At 36.8% G+C, this 22,393-nt stretch overlaps 1 protein-coding gene across 1 annotated transcript; it reads right to left on the bottom strand.

Annotated features, from left to right (window-relative positions):
- Window positions 1–92: 92 nt before the first annotated feature.
- On the bottom strand, window positions 93–20,309 carry slc34a2a (solute carrier family 34 member 2a). Its single transcript, XM_061976950.2, has 13 exons — window positions 20,162–20,309; window positions 18,866–18,899; window positions 18,668–18,778; window positions 14,830–14,958; window positions 14,598–14,741; window positions 11,134–11,245; window positions 10,817–11,009; window positions 7,130–7,225; window positions 6,881–7,001; window positions 6,643–6,810; window positions 6,450–6,566; window positions 2,061–2,185; window positions 93–1,995 (listed from the first exon to the last, which is right to left on the bottom strand). Exons 1-13 carry the CDS (start codon window positions 20,183–20,185, stop codon window positions 1,471–1,473), a joined length of 1,899 nt encoding a protein of 632 aa, XP_061832934.2. The 5' UTR covers window positions 20,186–20,309; the 3' UTR covers window positions 93–1,470.
- Window positions 20,310–22,393: the final 2,084 nt, after the last annotated feature.

The raw sequence follows: 22,393 nt of genomic DNA, 5'->3' as shown, positions 1-22,393 counted from the left end.
AACCAAATAAAATCAATTATGAATTATTTTCCTATTTTAAGGCTCCAATTACTTCACATCAAATATTACACTCTGAATATTTTTGGGGGAAAATACTGCATATTTTGTGTTTTTGCCATAAAACATGGGTTTTGCCAAAAAAGTCCATACAAATAATTATTAATAATAACTTTATATTGACTGACCCAAGTTGATTTAGAGAAGTGATTGTCAAACTGTGGTACCAGTACCATAGTTGTATGCGGGCTCCATCTAGTTGTACGCCAGAGAATCGCATAATTAAATATCATAATGTAGCAGTTGTATTTTCTCATATTCAAACACAGTGTTACTGTTCAAACTGTGTGTAATGTTACAACAACAAAAAACCCTCTGGCTTGTTTTTAATGAATACTTAGGCCTACTAGGATACTGTATTTCATCATTATGTGGCACTTGGTGAAAAAAGTTTGAGAACCACTAATCTCGAGATTCACGCGTTGAATATTAAAAAAGAAGAACATTTATATTTGTTTTGTTGCAACTAAAAGTTGTAAACTCTTGTTAAAGTGTGTCATGCTTTTAATGAACACCGTTACATGTGTTTATGTCGCCATCATGTGGTCAGGGGCAGGTAATACATCTCTTAAAAGTGTCTTTTGAATCCAACTTTATCGACTGGAAGTTGAATATTGAAAAAGAAGAACATTTATATTTGTTTTGTTGCAACTAAAAGTTGTAAACTCTTGTTAAAGTGTGTCATGCTTTTAATGAACATCGTTACATGTGTTTATGTCGCCATCATGTGGTCAGGGCGGGTAATACATCTCTTAAAAGTGTCTTTTGAATCAAACTTTATTAACCGGAAGTTAAGAGACTTCCGGTGCCGGCACGTACTTCACGGCGGTTCTTTTTGAAAAAAAAATACTGCATATATCTTTTGTTTAAGGTTGCATCGCCGGTATGTATTCAAAGTCGAAATTTGTAACTTTGTTTTTGTCCGAAATAGTGCGAGCTAAATTCACGATTTGTGATTGTGAAAATAGTTCTTTGTCTTACTCATTAGCGACGATGTCATTCAAGATGGCGTCACTCGCACAAATAGATATTTGTTATCCTTCTTCATGCCTTGTAATGTAGCATTACATTATATATGTGCATAACATATGTGTATATTGACTGTATTGTTTGTCTTTTTAGTGTCACCAAAAGTCATCAAACCTGCGGACAAAGCTCATCGGTCTCCTAAGTGGTGACGTAAGTGTTAAAACCGAAATTATTTTTTTAAATTGTTATGACTTCTGGGTCCCAAATTTGAGGCGAGCCCTAAAAGATTTTAAAAAAAAAAACTATATGTTGCATTGGTTTTGAAAATGAAAACAATCAAAATGGCCGCCGGGTGTTTTGATTTTTCGGAGGAAAAAGTTTGGACACCCCTGCTTGAAAGGATGTGGAGAGGACATAAATAACACGTTGCGCAATAATGCAGCCTCAAAGTTTGGTCATTTTCAGAACGCTCACGTCGCCTTCTTCCACTTTCTCGCCACACATGGCGGGGTTATCGTACGCCAGCGGGTGCTCCCGCGCGGCGCCGCCGCCGTCGTCGGCTTGGCAGCATTTGCAGCAGCAGCAGCATTTGGCGGCGACCACGCCCACCAGCCGGTCCCAGGGCTCCAGTGAGTGCGCCCAGAGCGGGAGGAAGTCCCAGGTCCGCAGGCAGGCGGGCAGACACCCGGGCTTCCTTTTCTGCAGCGCGTTGACCACCAGCACGGCCAGCAGCAGCGCCAGCAGCGGACAGGCCACGCCCACCAGTACCGGCCAGCCGGCCAGCGACAGACTGAAGACCAGGAGCGGCAGGATGAAGAAGCAGAACAGGATGTAGACGCCGGCGAACCAGCGGTAGGAGGCGGTGATGTTGCCCAAGGCCTTGGCCAGGCGGATGGGCAGGCGGGTGAAGGGGATGGGGTACCACAGGATGATGCCGGAGATGTTGAACAGGAAGTGCACCAGAGCGATCTGCGGGAAACACGTTAGGAGCCCGCAAGCAAATCGCCAAACGCGTGCCGGCGGTGAACTTTGACCTGCAGGGCGTTGTCCAGAGTTTCTCCCGGGCTGGCCATGGCTGCCAGGATGGCGGTGGTGGTGGTGCCGATGTTGGAGCCCAGGGACAGCGGGTAGGCCCTCTGGATGCTGATCACGCCGATGCCTGCATCCGAGGAACTCGTCACTACGGCTCAAACTGTAGCTTTCCAAACTGTGGCTTAAGGAATCGAACCCACGGGGTGACTCCGTCTTCGCTTCACATGTCTGACAGTACAACCGCTTGCAATTTTGGGCCCCATCTTGTGGACAACGCAAGTAATTCCACTTTTGACCACTTTTATGCACGACCCAATCCGAACAAACTTCCCCCACTCGTGGCGCAAAAAAACCAACACAGAAAGCCAACGCACATGGTCACACGTAACACAACCTGCTCACTAAACTTTGTGGGTATTATCCAAAAAAATGTCCACGCACAACACATCATTCAAAATGACACTCATTTAAATCCCACGCAATGCATGATGGGAAATACACTCTTGTTTGGCACATTTTAGCTACTTGATATTTCTGATTGATTACAAAACTTTAAGGAGGTCGTCACGAAAGTAAACAATGTAGGAGTCACACTTTCACATGCTCTTAATACACAATTATATTCATTATATATGCATTATTTATATATACATACATCTACATATATGTGTGTGTATATATAAATATATATATACACATACATTTACATATGTGTGTACATATACACATATATAAATATATATATACACATTTATGTATATATACATACATATTAACACATATATATGTACATATATACACATACATCTACATATGTGTGTACATATACACATATATAAATATATATATATACACATTTATGTATATATACATACATATTAACACATATATATGTACATATATATACACACATATATATATATATGTACATATATACATACATTCACATATGTGTGTATATATATATATATATAGAAATATATATACATACAGTACATACACATATATGTGTGTATGTATACACATATATATATATATATACATCTACATATATGTGTGTACATATACAAATATATATATATACAAACATCTACATATATGTGTGTATATATACACATATTTAAATACATATATATACACATTTATGTGTTTATATATATATATATATATATATATATATATATATATATATACATACATATTAACACATATATATGTGCATATATATATACACACACATATATATATATACATACATCTACATATATGTGTGTATATATACACATATATAAATAGGTGTATATATATATACACATTTATGTAGATATATATACATATTAACACATATATATATATATACACACATATATAAATAGGTGTATATATATATATATATACATTTATGTAGATATATATACATATTAACACACATATATATATATATATATACTATATATATGTATGTATATGTATGTATAATTTTTTTAATTTTTACTTTACATGCATTTGGTTTTTTGCATATTTTGTGTTTTTTCTACTAAAAAATAATTTTGACAAAAAGGACATAAAACAAAAAAAAAACATTTAAAAAATCAACCTTAGTGATCGACTAGATCTGAAGTTGACCTTTAGATAGGTGAATGGATGGATGTCTGACCAGACGGAAGAATGACTGGGTGAACTAGCTAATGAATGAATCGCTGAATAGACAAATGGATGAGGATGGCTGGATGGAATAATTGTACAAGTGAAAGGGTTAGTAAAGACAATGGAACCTCGATTTACAAACCAAAATGGTCTTGACAGGTTTGTACATGGAAAAGTTTGTATAATGAAGCAAAGTTACCCATAAGAATCGATGTAAACATGAATAATTGGTTCCAACCTCGACTAAAGTCCCTACTCTAGTGAATGTTTGTACACAATTTAAAGTACGATACAGTCCTGTATATCAAACAAACATAACAAGGAGGTGATGGATCAACTTTCTGTATAATAAAAAAAAAAGTCAAAACAACAACAACAACCAGCTGCTGTATGCTGTCTTCATTACAACACTAATGTAGCAGGTATATAATATGTATGTTATGCATTCCACCAAAATTCCCTCACGTTTTATTTGATTGCTCTATTGTATTCATTGTCACTTTTATTTTGTAATTTTTTCAGCAAATAGTTCGTTTTGGGAGCATATGTCATTTTATTTTGAAGTCCTACCTTCTTCCGGTAGTGACGTTGTCGTCCTCACTTGCTGTTGAGACATGCCGTGAGGAGGTGAGTGTTTTTCTCTGCTCTCGTGTTTTAAAGAGAATGTAACTGTGAAACGAGGTTATAAGTTACTCTTGCGCTGCTAATGTTGCTGACATGGTCATGTACACTTTTTTTGCTCAGAGTTTGAGTGTTTTAGCAAACGTTTTGCCAGTGTACTGTTTGGTAGCACTTTTCACTCACACACAGTGGCTGCGGCACTTCATTGAAGTTTTCCCTCCATTTTAGACTGGTGTGCTGCAGAGTCGTGTGTTAATGCTGCTGCATTATTTCCTGTGTATTTCATACAGGTATGTTTCTGTTGCTCCCAAAACTTTATTCTATTCTTCTGTACTGTTTTGATTCATTGTTTATTTTGCTATTGTATACAATATTTGATGGTGGTATATTAATTTTCAGTGTATTTGTAATTGTGATGTATAGGTTTTGTGACATTTATGAATGTTTTATATAGCATTTCTGGTCATTTAAACTCACTTGCTGCTGAGACATGCTGTGAGGAGACTGGTGTGCTGCAGAGTCGTGTGTTAATGCTGCCGCATTATTTCCTGTGTATTTCATACAGCAATAAATACGCCACCTGTTCCGGCTAAAGGCAACCACCGAGTCCCCTTGTCTTCCAAGCAACACCAGCAATACACAACGCAGACTCGAACCGGCTACACTTATATAAGACTTTTAAAGTCATTTTGATAGTAGGCTAATGTAGACACTTACAACATGTGTTGTCTTCATTATAACACTTATATAAGACTTTTAAAGTCATTTTGATAGTAGGCTAATATAGACACTTACATCATGTGTTGTCTTCATTATATCACTTATATAAGACTTTTAAAGTCATTTTGATAGTAGGCTAATATAGGTAATATAGACACTTACATCATGTGTTGTCTTCATTATAACACTTATATAAGACTTTTAAAGTCATTTTGATAGTAGGCTAATATAGACACTTACATCATGTGTTGCCTTCATTAAAACACTTATATAAGACTTTTAAAGTCATTTTGATAGTAGGCTAATGTAGACACTTACATCGTGTGTTGTCTTCATTATAACACTTATATAAGACTTTTAAAGTCCTTTTTATAGTAGGCTAATATAGACACTTACATCATGTGTTGTCTTCATTACAACACTTATATAAGACTTTTAAAGTCATTTTGATAGTAGGCTAATATAGACACTTACATCATGTGTTGTCTTCATTATAACACTTATATAAGACTTTTAAAGTCATTTTGATAGTAGGCTAATATAGACACTTACATCATGTGTTGTCTTCATTATAACACTTATATAAGACTTTTAAAGTCATTTTGATAGTAGGCTAATATAGACACTTACATCATGTGTTGTCTTCATTATAACACTTATATAAGACTTTTAAAGTCATTTTGATAGTAGGCTAATATAGCCACTTACATCATGTGTTGTCTTCATTATAACACTTATATGAGACTTTTAAAGTCATTTTGATAGTAGGCTAATGTAGACACTTACATCATGTGTTGTCTTCATTATAACACTTATATAAGACTTTTAAAGTCATTTTGATAGTAGGCTAATATAGACACTTACATCATGTGTTGCCTTCATTATAACACTTATATAAGACTTTTAAAGTCATTTTGATAGTAGGCTAATATAGACACTTGCATCATGTGTTGCCTTCATTAAAACGCTTATATAAGACTTTTAAAGTCATTTTGATAGTAGGCTAATTAGCTAATATAGACACTTACATTATGTGTTGCCTTCATTATAACACTTATATAAGACTTTTAAAGTCATTTTGATAGTAGGCTAATATAGACACTTACATCATGTGTTGCCTTCATTAAAACACTTATACAAGACTTTTAAAGTCATTTTGATAGTAGGCTAATATAGCTAATATAGACACTTCATGTGTTGCCTTCATTATAACACTTATATAAGACTTTTAAAGTCATTTTGATAGTAGGCTAATATAGACACTTACATCAAGTGTTGCCTTCATTATAACATTTAGAGGAGGTTGGTAAATGGAGGTTCCACAGTACGTATGTGAATATAATGGTGATATAATTAGTGATATATAATTAATAATGTATGTGGATGAAGGGATGAATTCTCACCAACAAGTGGAGTGATAGCGGAGGTAAAAACCGAGCTGCTCTGCACGATGAATGTCATTCCGGCTCCGACTAAGATGGCGATGTAACCTGTGACCCACCCGAACGGGAAGGGGAAATCTGTAAACACACACACACACACACACACTTAGTTCCAAAGAGCGAGTGCGCCAGCCATCTTTGCGCCTGCACACACTTGTGTTGAGGATCTTCTTGATGATTGACGCCACTTGACCCTTGAGCATGGAGTTGAGCAGCTTGACGATGAGCAGCAGGCAGGAGCAGAGCACCAGCAGAGAAAGCGCCAGAAGGATCAGACCCACGGCCAGGTCGGACAGCTGCACGTCCACAAACAGGTGCTCACCTGGCGACAGGCGGGCACGTCAAGTAGGGCCAGAAATGACACGGCAACACCTTTGTGCCGACTCGCTCACACTTCTTGACGCCGTACGTCGTGGAGATGTTCTTCAGCATGACGGTCATGTTGCCCTCGGACCAGCAGGCGGAGGGAGAGGTGCAGTTCTCAGGCCCGGGGAAGGTCACGTTGACTGTGCTCTGAAAGTCAGCCATGCTTTTAGGAGGCTGCGACTGTCACGTGTGTGTGTGTGTGTGTGTGTGTGTGTGTGTGTGTGTGTGTGTGTGTGTGTGTGTGTGTGTGTGTGTGTGTGTGCGGCGTGTTCTACCATGTTGGTGAAGGTCTGGCACCACTTCTTGATCAGACTCTTGTTCCGCGCTGCCGGGTCCCCGGTGGCTATTTCACTTAAGACAGACTTGTCCAGCTGCAAAACACAACAATTACATGCAGGAGTGAGTTTTGTTTCTACAAATACATATGCAGGATGAGTGACCACCACAATGTATCCCACAGGGTATACACCAGGGGTGTCAAAACCTTTTGACTTGGGGGCCTAAAACATTTAGCCATCCGCATGCAAAGTGACTATATATACATACATACATACATACATATATATATATATATATATATATATATATATATGTATGTATGTGTATGCGGGGGTACGTATTTATATACACATATATGTATGTATATATGTATGTATTTATATACACACATATATGTATGTAAATATAAATAAATATGTATGTATGTATATATATATGTGTGTATGTATGTATGTATGTATATATACATTTTTATATCTAAATATGTATATATCTATTAGAGATGCGCGGTTTGCGGACACAACCGCGGAGTCCGCGGATTATCCGCGGATCGGGCGGATGAAATTAAAAAAAATAAGATTTTATCCGCTCGCGGGTCGGGTCGGGCGGATTAATTAGATTTTTTTTTTTTTTTTTTTTTTTTGCGGGTGGCAGTTAAACCAATTCGGAAATATATATACATAGTTAAATGTTGTTACCCACATACGAAAAACGAGCAGGCACCTGCTGCATATGCCACAACAGAAGAAAAAAAAGAAAAGAGATGGACACTTTTACGGAGCGGAGAAGGGACGCCTCGCTGGGGTCCGGGACCGAGGCCCCTTCCCCCGAGAGGGCCCCACCGCTCCCATATGATTGCGCACTGGTGTGCGTCTGGGTCGTGACAGCGTGGCACGCGAATGTCTGTGCATTGGATCAGTCTCCTTTCTTTAACAGGCAAAAGCTTTATAACCTCACCATACCTGCCAACTTTTAAATCAGAAAAACCTAGTAGCCAGGGTCCAAGGGCCGCAGGCCCCGGTAGGTCCAGGACAAAGTCCTGGTGGAGGGTTCAGGGCTTCGCCCCCCGACGCAAAATGATTATTAGCATTCAGACAGGTTAAAATGTTGCTAAAACCATCACTTTTCTATCAGTCACAGTGACTTTTCAAAACAAAAATATTACAGCAAAAATCATATGGGTTGATTGACATGTTTATTCTGTAAGCTAACTTCAATAGTTTGAAATTATTTTGACAGTTAATGCCAGTTATCTTGTCAACCTTTCACAAGACTTCAATTTGTTAATTGAAAGTATAAATAGTATAAACACTTTTAACAGTATGTCGTGCTGTGAAATACAGCCGACAGGATTGTGCATGCACGGTGCAGGAGAACAAAGGACTTCTTTCATTTAAGGTTTGTGATAAACCATCAAACTCATTCGTTAAAAGGACTCTATAGTAATATAAAGCGAATTTTTCTGGACATTATCATGCAAGAAAAGTTTATTTTTGGGATCGCGATCACCGCGTAATGATTTTTAAAGGTTGCATTACATTATTAACTGTCCCATGTGATCAGCCAGTGCGATTGGAAGTCCATGCTCAATTATTGCCTCCGTAAATAAAACTTCGGCATTTATCACATCCAAAGAATCTGTTTGGGCGACGAAAAACGTTGAAAGTTTTCCACTTGTATCGCTAGCAACGGCATTAGACTTGTGTTTTTTTGTCCCAACGTGGTCTTTTACATCGCTAATTCCTCCGTGTCCGATCGAAAAATCTTGTCTGCACAAGGTTCAATTCACGTAGTTTTCACCCTTTTTTTTTTTTTTTAATTAATATTAGATATATAACAACGGGCGGATGGCGGGCGGGTGCAGTTCTGATCAAACGTTACATCGGGTGGATGGCGGATGGTTGACGACTTTCTGACGCGGTTGCGGATGAAATAATTGCCTATCCGCGCATCTCTAATATCTATACATATGTGTGTGTATATACTTATAATAATGTGTGTGTGTGTGTGTGTGTATACATAGATACAGTATATATACACATCAATATATATATATATATATATATATATATATATATTGAATCAAAAAAAGTATAATTCAGTGATTTGGTTGCATTTGCAAACATAAAAAAAGGTTGCACAAAGCTAACTATAAAGTTAAAGTAGCAATGATTGTCACACACACTAGGTGTGGCGAAATTATTCTCTGCATTTGACCCATCACCCTTGATCACCCCCTGGGAGGTGAGGGGAGCAGTGAGCAGCAGCGGTGGCCGCGCCCGGGAATCATTTTAGGTGATTTAACCCCCAATTCCAACCCTTGATGCTGAGTGCCAAGCAGGGAGGTAATGGGTCCCATTTTTATAGTCTTTGGAATGACTCAGCCGGGGTTTGAACTCACAACCTACCCATCTCAGGTAACCTGCTGGCCAAGAATATTCAACTATTTTAACCTCATTAAAGATGTCCGATAATATCGGACTGCCGATATATCGGCCGATAAATGCTTTAAAATGTAATATCGGAAATTATCGGTATCGGTTTCAAAAAGTAAAATGTATGACTCTTTAAAAGGCCGCTGTGTACACGGACGTAGGGAGAAGTACAGAGCGCCAACAAACCTTTAAGGCACTGCCTTTGCGTGCCGGCCCAATCACATAATATCTACAGCTTTTCACACACACAAGTGAATGCAATGCATACTTGGTCAACAGCCATACAGGTCACACTGAGGGTGGCCGTATAAACAACTTTAACACTGTTATAAATATGCACCACACTGTGAACCCACACCAAACAAGAATGACAAACACATTTCGGGAGAACATCCGCACCGTAACACAACAGAACAAATACCCAGAACCCCTTGCAGCATTAACTCTTCCAGGACGCTACAATATACACCCCCCGCAACCCCAAGACATTGATACAACGTTGATTATACGTACATGTCCTTTAAAAGTGACTTTGAATCACCGTTGCAAATTTGTAGATTGAGACAACGTTGATGTCCAACGTTGGACGCACGTTGTTGGTTGGGAAATGACCAAATTTCAATGTCAAATCAACGTCACAACCTGACATTGAAGATACGTTGTCAAAAAGCATGTTTAATTGTAGAATATTGGTTGGGAAATGACCACATTTCTAGGTCAAATCAACGTCACAACCTGACATTGTTTAAATGTTGTCAAAAAGCATGTTGGTTCAACGTTGTATTTGTGTTGTAGAAGTTCAATGTTCAATCAACGTCAGAACCCGACGTTGAATAAACCTTGTCAAAAATCATGTTGTTTCAACGTTATGTTTTTGTTGGAAAATATTGTTTGGGAAATCACCAAAATTCAATGGTCAATTCAACGTCAGAATCCAACATTGATTAAACGTCGTCAAAAAACATGTTGTTTCAATGTTGTATTTGTATTGTAAAATATTGATTGAAAAATGACCAAAATTCAATGGTCAAATTAAGGTCACAACCTAGCATTGAATAAACGTCGTCAAAAAGGATGTTGTTTCAACGTTAGGTTTGAGTTGCTCAACATCAGGACATAATTCAATGACTTCTCAACGTAGTTTCAATGTCTTGTGCCTGCTGGGATGTTGTAACGAGAGCTGGGAATACGTGAGGTTGTCTAAAAGAGATTCTGATAGGTCAGGTTCCTCCGGGCGACGACTTGTACCTCAATGATGGCGTCTGTGAGGGGGTCCGTGATGACGTTCAACAGCTCGGGGGGCTCGCCGCTCTGGATTTGGAAGGAGTCGATAATGATCTTGGTGACCTCGTACAAGTACCCGGTGGCCACCTCCAGGGGCAGCAGCACCAGCACCGACAGCCAGTTGAAGAAGTCGTGCACCGTGGCGCCCGCGAAGGCCCTGTCACAGATAACAGCTGAACTTTGACCTCTCTGTTGGTAGCCACAGTACACAGTACATTGCCAGCAAGATAGGAACTACCGTGTCTGCTTGCCGCCGCAATAAAAAGAGGCCTCGCGCTTACCTGCGGAAGACGCTGCGGTCCCCGGCCTGCGTCATGGCAACCAGTGTGTTGGTGACCGAGGTGCCGATGTTGGTGCCCATGATGATGGGCACTGCCAGCTGCACCGTCAGCACTGCACACAGTAGGTTATTTTACTCATCATCCTCTGTGTGTGTGTGTGTGTGTGTGTGTGTGTGTGTGTGTGTGTGTGTTCTTGTATTTCTACCCTTCTTGAGACATGAAGAAGGAAAAGTATCTTCCATATGAGGAGGTGTGAACAAGTGATGACATAAATCAATAACATTGCATCTAATAGACAATGTCTCATTTGTGGTGACATCTATCAAAATGAGGGTGGTCCCAAAAAAGAGGGATTGTTCACATTGACTGTGTGTCGCTTTTAAAAAGTGCTCTCCCTCTGGTCAACATATGAAATAACAAGTGTGTGTAGGGAATTGAAATGCACCCCCTTTGGCCAAAGTTTATTTAAAAAAAAAAAAAAAAAAAAAAAAAAATATATATATATATATATATATATATATATATATATATATATATATATATATGTATATAGAGATATACTGTAATAACCTGAAGTAAATAATGAAGATTCTTTTTTTTTTTTTAAATCAATGAACTAAAAGCAGTATTTTTCTCACAATGTGTCAACTTTTTTCTTATAAAATTGGAAACAATTTCTCATGTTCTTTCTGTTTCTGTAACATTGCAATATTTTCCCGTAAAATGATTACCGTATTTTTCGGAGTATAAGTCGCACCTGCCGAAAATACATAATAAAGAAGGAAAAAAACATATATAAATCAAACTATGAAAAAAACTGCGTCTTATAGTCCGAAAAATACGGTACTTTTTTACGTAAACTGATTACTTTTTAATGCAAAATGGTGACATTGGTCATAGAAAATTCTGACTTTTGTCACAATATTGCCCGTTTTTTTTGTTGTCCTTGTAAAATAGTGAAATTTTTTTTAGTAAGTCAAATTATGACTTTTGTCATGGACAAGCGGTAGAAAATGGATGGGTGGAAAATATTGCCAACATTTTTAATTTTCTTATAAAATTGTGACTTTTGTCGAGTAAAATTACGACTCTTTTCGTAACATTGCCAAAATTTCAAGCTTTTCTTGTAAAATTGAGACTGTTATTGAGTAAAATTGGCCCTGCGATGAGGTGGCGACTTGTCCAGGGTGTACCCCGCCTTCCGCCCGATTGTAGCTGAGATAGGCTCAAGCGCCCCCCGCGACCCCGAAAGGAATAAGCGGTAGTAAATGGATGGATGGATGGATTGAGTAAAATTCCAACTTTTATCATAATTTTGCACAAATGTTCAGTTGAGGAGGTGTGAACAAGTGATGACATAAATCAATAACATTGCATCTAATAGACAATGCCTCATTTGTGGTGACATCTATCAAAATGAGGGTGGTCTCAAAAAGGAAGGATTTTTCACATTTACTGTGTGTCACTTTTAAAAATGCTCCCCCTCCCATTTGAAGTGCTTCCCCTCTGGTCAACATATGAAATAACAAGTGTGTGTAAGAAATTGAAATGCTCCCCCTCTGGCCAAAATTAATTAAAAATAAATAAATATGTAGATAGAGACATACTGTAATAACTTGAAGTAAATAATGAAGATTAAAAACCAATTACAACAACAACAAAAAATAATAATAATAATTAACTAAAAGCTTACCTTTTTTTATATGTGCATAGTATGTATATATTATTAATGTTGTAAATACACATCTTTATATATCTAGAAAGGGTGGTTCTAAAGATCTAATATTATGTGCCAAACATGTTTTGCTTCAAATCAAAGTAAGGACTGTGAGTTATCCATCAAGTTGTGCACTTCAATAGGGATTTTTATGCTAGAAAAATGCTCACTAAGCGGCCAAAACTTTACCGTAAATAAAACCAGAACTGTGGTAGCACTTACAGGAATACACCGTAAAAACAATCGTAGATGTTACAAAAAAAAAACACGTTTATATTGTTTTTCCATTTTTCACTTCTATGCTGTAAAAAAAAGAACATTGTAAATGTTGGCAACTGATCTGTCTACAGATTTCTTTTACACTGTACGTAAAAAAATATATATAATAAATAAATATTTGTGTAGTAATATTCCAGCAGACACAAGACATTGAAACAACGTTGACAACTTGTTGAATTAGGTCCTGACGTTGTGCAACTCAAACATAACGTTGAAACAACATGCTTTTTGACGTTTAATCAACGTTGGGTTGTGACGTTGATTTGACATTGAATTTTGGTTATTTCCCTACAACACAAATACAACGTTAAAACAACATGCTTTTTAACGTTTAATCAACGTTGGGTTCTGACGTTGATTTGACGTTGAAATTTGGTCATTTCCCAACCAACATTCTACAACACAAATACAACGTTGAAACAACATGCTTTTACAACATTTAATTAGTGTCAGGTTGTGACGTTGATTTGACGTTGAATTTTGGTCATTTCCCAACCAATATTGTACAACACAAATACAACATTGAAACAACATGCTTTTTGACAACATTTAATCAATGTCAGGCTGTGACGTTGATTTGACATTAAAATTTGGTCATTTTCCAACCAATATTCTACAACACAAATACAACATTGAAACAACATGCTTTTTGACGTTTAATCAATGTTGGGTTGTGACATTGATTTGACATTGAATTTTGGTCATTTTCCAACCAATATTCTACAACACAAATACAACGTTGAAACATCATACTATGTGACAACGTTTAATCAATGTCGGGTTGTGACGTTGATTTGACTTTGAATTTTGGTTATTTCCCAACCAATATTCTACAACTCAAACATAACATTGAAACAACATGCTTTTTGACGACGTTTAATCAATGTCGGGTTCTGACGTTGATTTGACATTGAAATTTGGTCATTTCCCAACCAATATTCTCCAACACAAATACAACGTTGAAACAACATACTTTTTGATGACGTTTAATCAATGTCAGGTTCTAACGTTGATTTGACCTTGAATTTTGGTCATTTCCCAACCAATATTCTCCAACACAAATACAACGTTGAAACATCATACTATGACAACGTTTAATCAATGTTGGGTCGTGACGTTGACTTGACATTGAAATGTGGTCATTTTCTAACCAATATTCTACAATACAAATACAACGTTGAATTAACATGATTTTTAACAACATGTATTCAATGTCAGGTTGTAACGTTGATTTGACATTGAAATTTGGTCATTTCCCAACCAACAACGTTGATCCAACGTTGAACACCAACGTCTTAATTCACGAATGCAACTATTTCGCAACCTTGTTCAAAAGTCACTTTTAAAGGACATGTACGTACAATCTACGTCGCATCAATGTGTTGATGGAATGGACTTAAAATGGGGATGCATCAACGTGTATTTTAGTGCGGCCTGGCTGGGACTGGCGTGCGGTCTTAGTACTCACGCCCGGAGGAGACCATGCTGACCACGATGGAGGACGAGGTGGACGAGCTCTGGACCAGCAGAGTCACCAGGACGCCGATGACCAGACCAGCCAGAGGGTTGGACAAGACCGCGTTGTCCTGGAAAATGTCCCCCGCCGCTTTGCCTGCGGGGACACAGTGGAGGCACATTTCTCAGCTTCTATTTTTTATATGATCCTTGTTGTTTTTATTCATGGGTGTTTTGTTCCTTGCCTCCCACAAGCTGGAAGGCGGAGCTGAGGATGTCCAGAGAGCAGATGAACATGTAGAGCAGGCCCAGCAGCACCAGCAGCTTCACCAGGGACACCAGCACCCTCAGCACCTTCGCCTGGCAGTCCAGCGCTGACACGGTCAAACACATTATTTGTACATTCAAGATAATTATTACTTTATTTTCTATTTTAACAATCAGGACAATTTTAAAAAAGTCACTTCACTTCAATAATGTGCTCAAATACTCTTTTTTTTCCACTTTGTTTTTCCATTTTTGGCTGTAAACGTCTATTTAATAGATCCTAAATAATGATGAAATAAAATAAGGTACAAACCCCGTTTCCATATGAGTTGGGAAATTGTGTTAGATGTAAATATAAACGGAATACAATGATTTGCAAATCCTTTTCAACCCATATTCAGTTGAATATGCTACAAAGACAACATATTTGATGTTCAAACTCATAAACTTTATTTTTTTTTTGCAAATAATAATTAACTTAGAATTTCATGGCTGCAACACGTGCCAAAGTAGTTGGGAAAGGGCATGTTCACCACTGTGTTACATGGCCTTTCCTTTTAACAACACTCAGTAAAGGTTTGGGAACTGAGGAGACACATTTTTGAAGCTTCTCAGGTGGAATTCTTTCCCATTCTTGCTTGATGTACAGCTTAAGTTAAGCAGTCCGGGGGGTCTCCGTTGTGCTATTTTAGGCTTCATAATGCGCCACACATTTTCAATGGGAGACAGGTCTGGACTACAGGCAGGCCAGTCTAGTACCCGCACTCTTTTACTATGAAGCCACGTGGCTTGGCATTGTCTTGCTGAAATAAGCAGGGGCGTCCATGGTAACGTTACTTGGATGGCAACATATGTTGCTCCAAAACCTGTATGTACCTTTCAGCATTAATGGCGCCTTCACAGATGTGTAAGTTACCCATGTCTTGGGCACTAATACACCCCCATACCATCACACATGCTGCCTTTTACACTTTGCGCCTATAACAATCCGTATGGTTCTTTTCCTCTTTGGTCCGGAGGACACGACGTCCACAGTTTCCAAAAACAATTTGAAATGTGGACTCGTCAGACCACAGAACACTTTTCCACTTTGTATCAATCCATCTTCGATGAGCTCAGGCCCAGCGAAGCCGACGGCGTTTCTGGGTGTTGTTGATAAACGGTTTTCGCCTTGCATAGGAGAGTTTTAACTTGCACTTACAGATGTAGCGACCAACTGTAGTTACTGACAGTGGGTTTCTGAAGTGTTCCTGAGCCCATGTGGTGATATCCTTTACACACTGATGTCGCTTGTTGATGCAGTACAGCCTGAGGGATCGAAGGTCACGGGCTTAGCTGCTTACGTGCAGTGATTTCTCCAGATTCTCTGAACCTTTTGATGATATTACGGAGCGTAGATGGTGAAATCCCTAAATTCCTTGCAATAGCTGCTTGAGAAAGGTTTTTCTTAAACTGTTCAACAATTTGCTCAGGCATTTGTTGACAAAGAGGTGACCCTCGCCCCATCCTTGTTTGTGAATGACTGAGCATTTCATGGAATATACTTTTATACCCAATCATGGCACCCACCTGTTCCCAATTAGCCTGTTCACCTGTGGGATTTTTCCAAATAAGTGTTTGATGAGCATTCCTCAACTTTATCAGTATTTATTGCCACCTTTCCCAACTTCTTTGTCACGTGTTGCTGGCATCAAATTCTAAAGTTAATGATTATTTGCAAAAAAAAAAAAAAGTTTATCAGTTTGAACATCAAATATGTTGTCTTTGTAGCATATTCAACTGAATATGGGTTGAAAAGGATTTGCAAATCATTGTATTCCGTTTATATTTACATCTAACACAATTTCCCAACTCATATGGAAACAGGGTTTGTAATTATATTTCATAAAAATGATAAGTCTAGATATAAGCGTCAAAGTTGGCGACACCGATCCCTCCTGCTGAGTCTTCTTACGCTCTGGCAGACCAGATAGCACCGGACATATTTGTCTGGATGTGTTTGTGGTGGGACTTGACAAATAAATGCATGGTGCGACTATTTCTACTAATATTAACACTAATAATAGCAATAGTGATGTTTTGTACTTAAATTGTAGCTGGCGCTTTTTAAGACACTTAAAATTAGAATTGAATTCAGCATAATAACCAAAGATAGTGTAAAAAATAATACAAATTTATTACAAAACCCAAAACCAGCAAAGTTGTCACGTTGTGTAAATGGTAAATAAAAAGAGAATACAACAAATCCTTTTCAACTTATATTCAATTGAATAGACTGCAAAGACAAGATATTTCATGTTCACACTGAGAAACTTCTTTTTTTTCATGAACTTAGAATTTAATGGCAGAAACACATTGCAAAACTTTATTTTTTGCAAATATTAGCTCATTTGGAATTTGATGCCTGCAACATGTTTAAAAAAAGCTGGCACAAGTGGCAAAAAAGACTGAGAAAGTTAAGGAATGCTCATCAAAGATTTATTTGGAACATCCCACAGGTGAACAGGCTAATTGGGAACAGGTGGGTGCCATGATTGTGTATACAAGTAGATTCCATGAAATGCTCAGTCATTCACAAAGAAGGACGGAGCGAGGGTCACCACTTTGTCAACAAATGCCTGAGCAAATTGCCCGCGGGCCGTAGTTTGGATTTCACCACGTGGGTTCAGGAACACTTCAGAAAACCACTGTCAGTAACTACAGTTGGTCGCTGCATCTGTAAGTGCAAGTTAAAACTCTACCATGCTAAGCCAAAGCCATTTATCAACAACACCCAGAATTGCTTCGCTGTGCCCAAGGCGCAAAGTGTAAAAGGCAGCATCTGTGATGGTATGGGGGTGTATTAGTGGCCAAGACATGGGTAACTTACCCATCTGTGAAGGCACCATTAATGCTGAAAGGTACATACAGGTTTTGGAGCAACATATGTTGCCATCCAAGCAACGTTACCATGGACGCCCCTGCTTATTTCAGCAAGACGATGCCAAGCCACGTGTTACAACCGCGTGGCTTCGTAGTAAAAGAGTGCAGGTACTAGACTGGCCTGCATGTAGTCCAGACATTGAAAATGTGTGGTGCAATATGAAGGCTAAAAGATGAGAAGGGAGACTGTTGAACAACTTAAGCTGTACATCAAGCCAGAATGGGAAAGAATTCCACTTCAAAAATGTGTCTCCTCAGTTCCCAAACCTTTACTGAGTGTTGTTAAAAGGAAAGGCCATGTAACACACTGGTAAAAATGCTCCTGTGACAACTTTTTTGCAATGTGTTTCTGCCATTAAATTCTAAGTTCATGAACAAAAAGATGTTTCTCAGTGTGAACATGAAATATCTTGTCTTTGCAGTCTATTCAATTGAATATAAGTTGAAAAGGATTTGTTGTAACGTGACAACTTCACTGCTTTTGGCTTGTGTACATACAGTATATACTACATACTGTAAGTCATTTCATGTATACATGTTTGCACATCCAGTGCTCAATAAAACATATCTAAAAAAGAGGCATCTTCATTGTGAATAATTATTTAATTGATGATAATTCAGTAATAATGATGTTATATTTTATGATTACAATCTGGAATGCAATGAAAACAAGGCAATACAGGTGGTTGAGCCAGTCTCACGTGCCGTTCTCTTCTTTATCTGTCATTAATGATAAGTTATATCAATATGTTAATGATTCACACGCCATTAATTAGTGATTCCATATCAGCTGTGAGCGACACACCCGCCTGACTAAACGCACAGCAGCAGTTTTTCGCTGGAGCCGTGTCAATATTGTTCACTCTTTCCATTGATGGAAAATACAGGTCTCACCTGACCACGGCACCCCCGTGTCCTGCAGCTCGGGAAGGTCCCAGGGGTCTTCTTCTTCTGGCTCCCCGTCCATCAGAGCCAGGGTGGAGTGTGCAGGACTCCCCTTCTGCTCTATTCACCCACAAGCAAGAGAATGGTAATATCATATAATAATAATGTCAAATATCATCTCTTATTTCAGTCTGCACAGGAATTCACCTTTGCTTTCATTATTTTCTTTTTGCTGCGCAGCCTGAAAAATAGAGGGAAAAGCGTCAGGAAGAAAAGAAAAAAAAAACATCAAATGAAATGAAATTAAAGAAAAATAAACACATACATAAATCAATCAATTAAATTCAATTAATTTAGATTAAAAATATTAATACAATTCAATGCATCCATCCATTTTCTACCGCTCGGGGTCGCGGGGATGCTGGAGCCTATCCCAGCTGCACTTCAATGAATTAACAATAATAATGAACGGGGCAAGCGGTAGAAAATGGATGGATGGAATACAAAAAAAAAAATTACATTTTATTAAATTAAATAAATAAGCAAACAAATAAACAAGCAAACAAACAAATACATGAATAGATAAAATAATACAATATTAAATTTGATTAAAAATACAATAAAATTTGACTAAATTAACAGTAATAATAAAATTAAATTAAATTTAAAAAATGAAATGGAATAAAATAAAATAAAACGAAATGGGAAAAAAATTAAATGAAATAAATATATACACAAACAAATATATAAATAACAATACATTAAATTAAATTAAAAAACGAAATGGAATTTTTTTAAATAAAATTTAAAATAAAATGAAATGAAATAAATATATATACAAACAATTATATTAATTAAATTAGATTAAATTAAATTGAAATAATAATACAAATTAGATACAATTAAATAAAAATTTACTAAATAAAAAAAGTTAAATAGGATTAAATATTTAGTATATGCCTTCATATTTATATCCAAACCGTTCTACAATTGTTCCACTGTCACACACAGTTCCCCCTCCTACATGTCAAGGTATTGATCATTTGCTCGCATGGTGTCATGGCCACAGGAAAATTCCACTAGCATCACAATACTCAGTAGCACACGGAAATGAAGCAGAATGGATTTTGGGGAGGGGGGGAACTTTCTACGAGTAATCTTTAATCTGCTTGCTGTTTAAATATTTGACGTCGTCATTTTCACTTACTGATGAAACAGAAAATGGATTGAGGAAGTGTTGTAGGACAAATTGGAACCTGTTACTTTTTATTCATTATTACTTACATTGTAGGTAGTTTTTATAAATGTTTTGGATTTGTCATTTTGCCCAACTTTTTCCATGCACAGTATAATATTTAATTGTTAATTTCATGTGAGGATTCATTTTTTTCAAGTTTGTTTTACAAATAATTGTACTTGCATAAATAAGGCATGTTTGTATTCATACAATGTTGCTAATAATGATATTTAATAATAATAATAATAATAAGGGTATATGCTCACCTCAGGTATCTTTAGTGCATCCATGCTCTCAGAGTGCGGCCTTCAGTTGGACAAACACTTCCTCCACACAGGTGTGGTGGAAAAGGTGAAGGAGGTTGAGGCTGGTGGAACCTTTTGCATCTTTAAGAGGGTTTCACCTCTCACAGATAAGAGGAACACACCTCTCAAACCTTGACGAGTCTCTCCGTAATCTCTGCTGCACGTTGTGTTGCAATCTAGTGTACATTGTTGTACACCTAGTGTGTGTGTGTGTGTGTGTGTGTGTGTGTGTGTGTGTGTGTGTGTGTGTGTGTGTGTGTGTGTGTGTGTGTGTGTGTGTGTGTGTGTGTGTGTGTGTGTGTGTGTGTGTGTGTGTGTGTGTGTGTGCAGACAGGATGTGAAATGTGTCATCCAGGCTCCACTTAGTTTGATCATTGTGACAAACTATTGATCTTCTCCAGAGTTACTCATTGGTTAACACTCTGTGCTAAATTTAGACATGTAAATGAAATATCACTTACTTACTTGGAAAAAATAAAAACATAGTAATCAATATTAGCATTGGTGTCCAAAATGAGGCAAGTGAACAACTGTTTGGGCCTTTTGTGTTGAACTTGTGTATTGTTGTGCGACTGTCGTGAAGTTTAGTAAATGCTTCTTCTTTTTTAACCCAATTCCTTTCAATGTTTCTGTTTAAAAGTAGTGTTTTATTATTTATGTTCTTTGTGTTAATATGGTATTTTTATGATTTTACAGAGTAGCTGTATTTATTTGTTTGTGATCAGCACTTCTGCTGTCATTAGGAAACCGGAGAGAGTTTGTCCCCAACATGGCGCCCGGTCATCACGTGAGAGGCGTTAGACCAATCATGTAGGAGATCGTCTGGCCATACTTTCACTCTGATTGGTCAAACGCCTCTCACGTGACAATTGGGCGCCATGTTGGGGACTGACCCCGAAATGAAGTTGGCCATAGGCTGTCGGGCACAGTGTAACAGCGACACTTAGAGGCTGTACTGTGCTATTGCTACATGTCATTTCCATGGTTTAAAAAATATGATTAAAATAATTGAAAATAATAATTCAGAGTATCATACGATTGAGATACTGATATTGAAACTTGATTTAAACTATACTAATTATATCTTCTGTTTTAGTTTTATTCAACCAACAAACTAATTAAATTATATGTTTGTGCATAAAGGCTACAGACGTGTTTTCTTTCCAGATTAATTTTAGATGCAAGCATTGATCCCCCCATCTTTATTCATGATTTTTAAAATGTGGCTTTCGTTCTAATTTACCTTTTTTTAATATAAAATATTTATTTGAAAATGTGCACTGATTTTTTTTAAATGCAAATGTATTTTTACATTTTATTTTTATTCATTTATTTATTTAACTGATGATAATTGTACCACAAAGCTGTGATATCGAAGTTCAACACAAAATATTGAATATATATATATATATATATATATATATATATATATATATATATATATATATATTTCATTTAACATAAAATAAAAAAAACTAAACAAAAACAAATCTTAGCATTTTTAAAGAAAAACAACATATATATTATTACAACTCAATAACTAAGTATGTACATATATTAAATAAAGAAAGAAAAGAAACCACAACTAGTACATACATTGTGTATTATGATTTTATTTCCCCGCTATTTTTTATCATTAATATTTATTTAGATTATATTTTGTAATATAAAGTGTGTGCACTGATTTTTTTTCTATTTAAATGTATTTTTACATTTTATTTCTTGTTATTATTTTTTAACTGATGATAATTATACCACATGGCTGTGATATCCAAGTTCAACACAAAATATTGTGTGTATGTATACATATATATATATATATATATATATATATATATATATATATATATATATATATATATATATATATATATATATATATATACATGTATATATATATATATATATATATATATATACATATATATACACACACATTCAATTAACATAAAAAAAAACCTCAGCAAAAACTAATCTTCACATCTTAAAGAAAAACAACTCAATAACTAAGTACGTAAATATATTAAATGAATAAAATATACCACAAATAGTACGTACATTTGTGCTATGAATCTTTATTTCAGTTGTCTCTGATGAATAGTAAGCATATCCCAGTGTATTGTCATTTTATTTCCCCGCTATTTTTTTTATCATTCATATTTTTAATTGCATATGCATTGCATGCTGTTTGAA

Source organism: Nerophis lumbriciformis, linkage group LG16 (genome assembly GCF_033978685.3).
Source record: "Nerophis lumbriciformis linkage group LG16, RoL_Nlum_v2.1, whole genome shotgun sequence".
In the NCBI taxonomy this organism is placed as follows: domain Eukaryota; kingdom Metazoa; phylum Chordata; class Actinopteri; order Syngnathiformes; family Syngnathidae; genus Nerophis; species Nerophis lumbriciformis.
The sequence above is the reverse complement of the archived record's forward strand: the minus strand, read 5'-3'. Positions and strand labels throughout refer to the sequence as shown.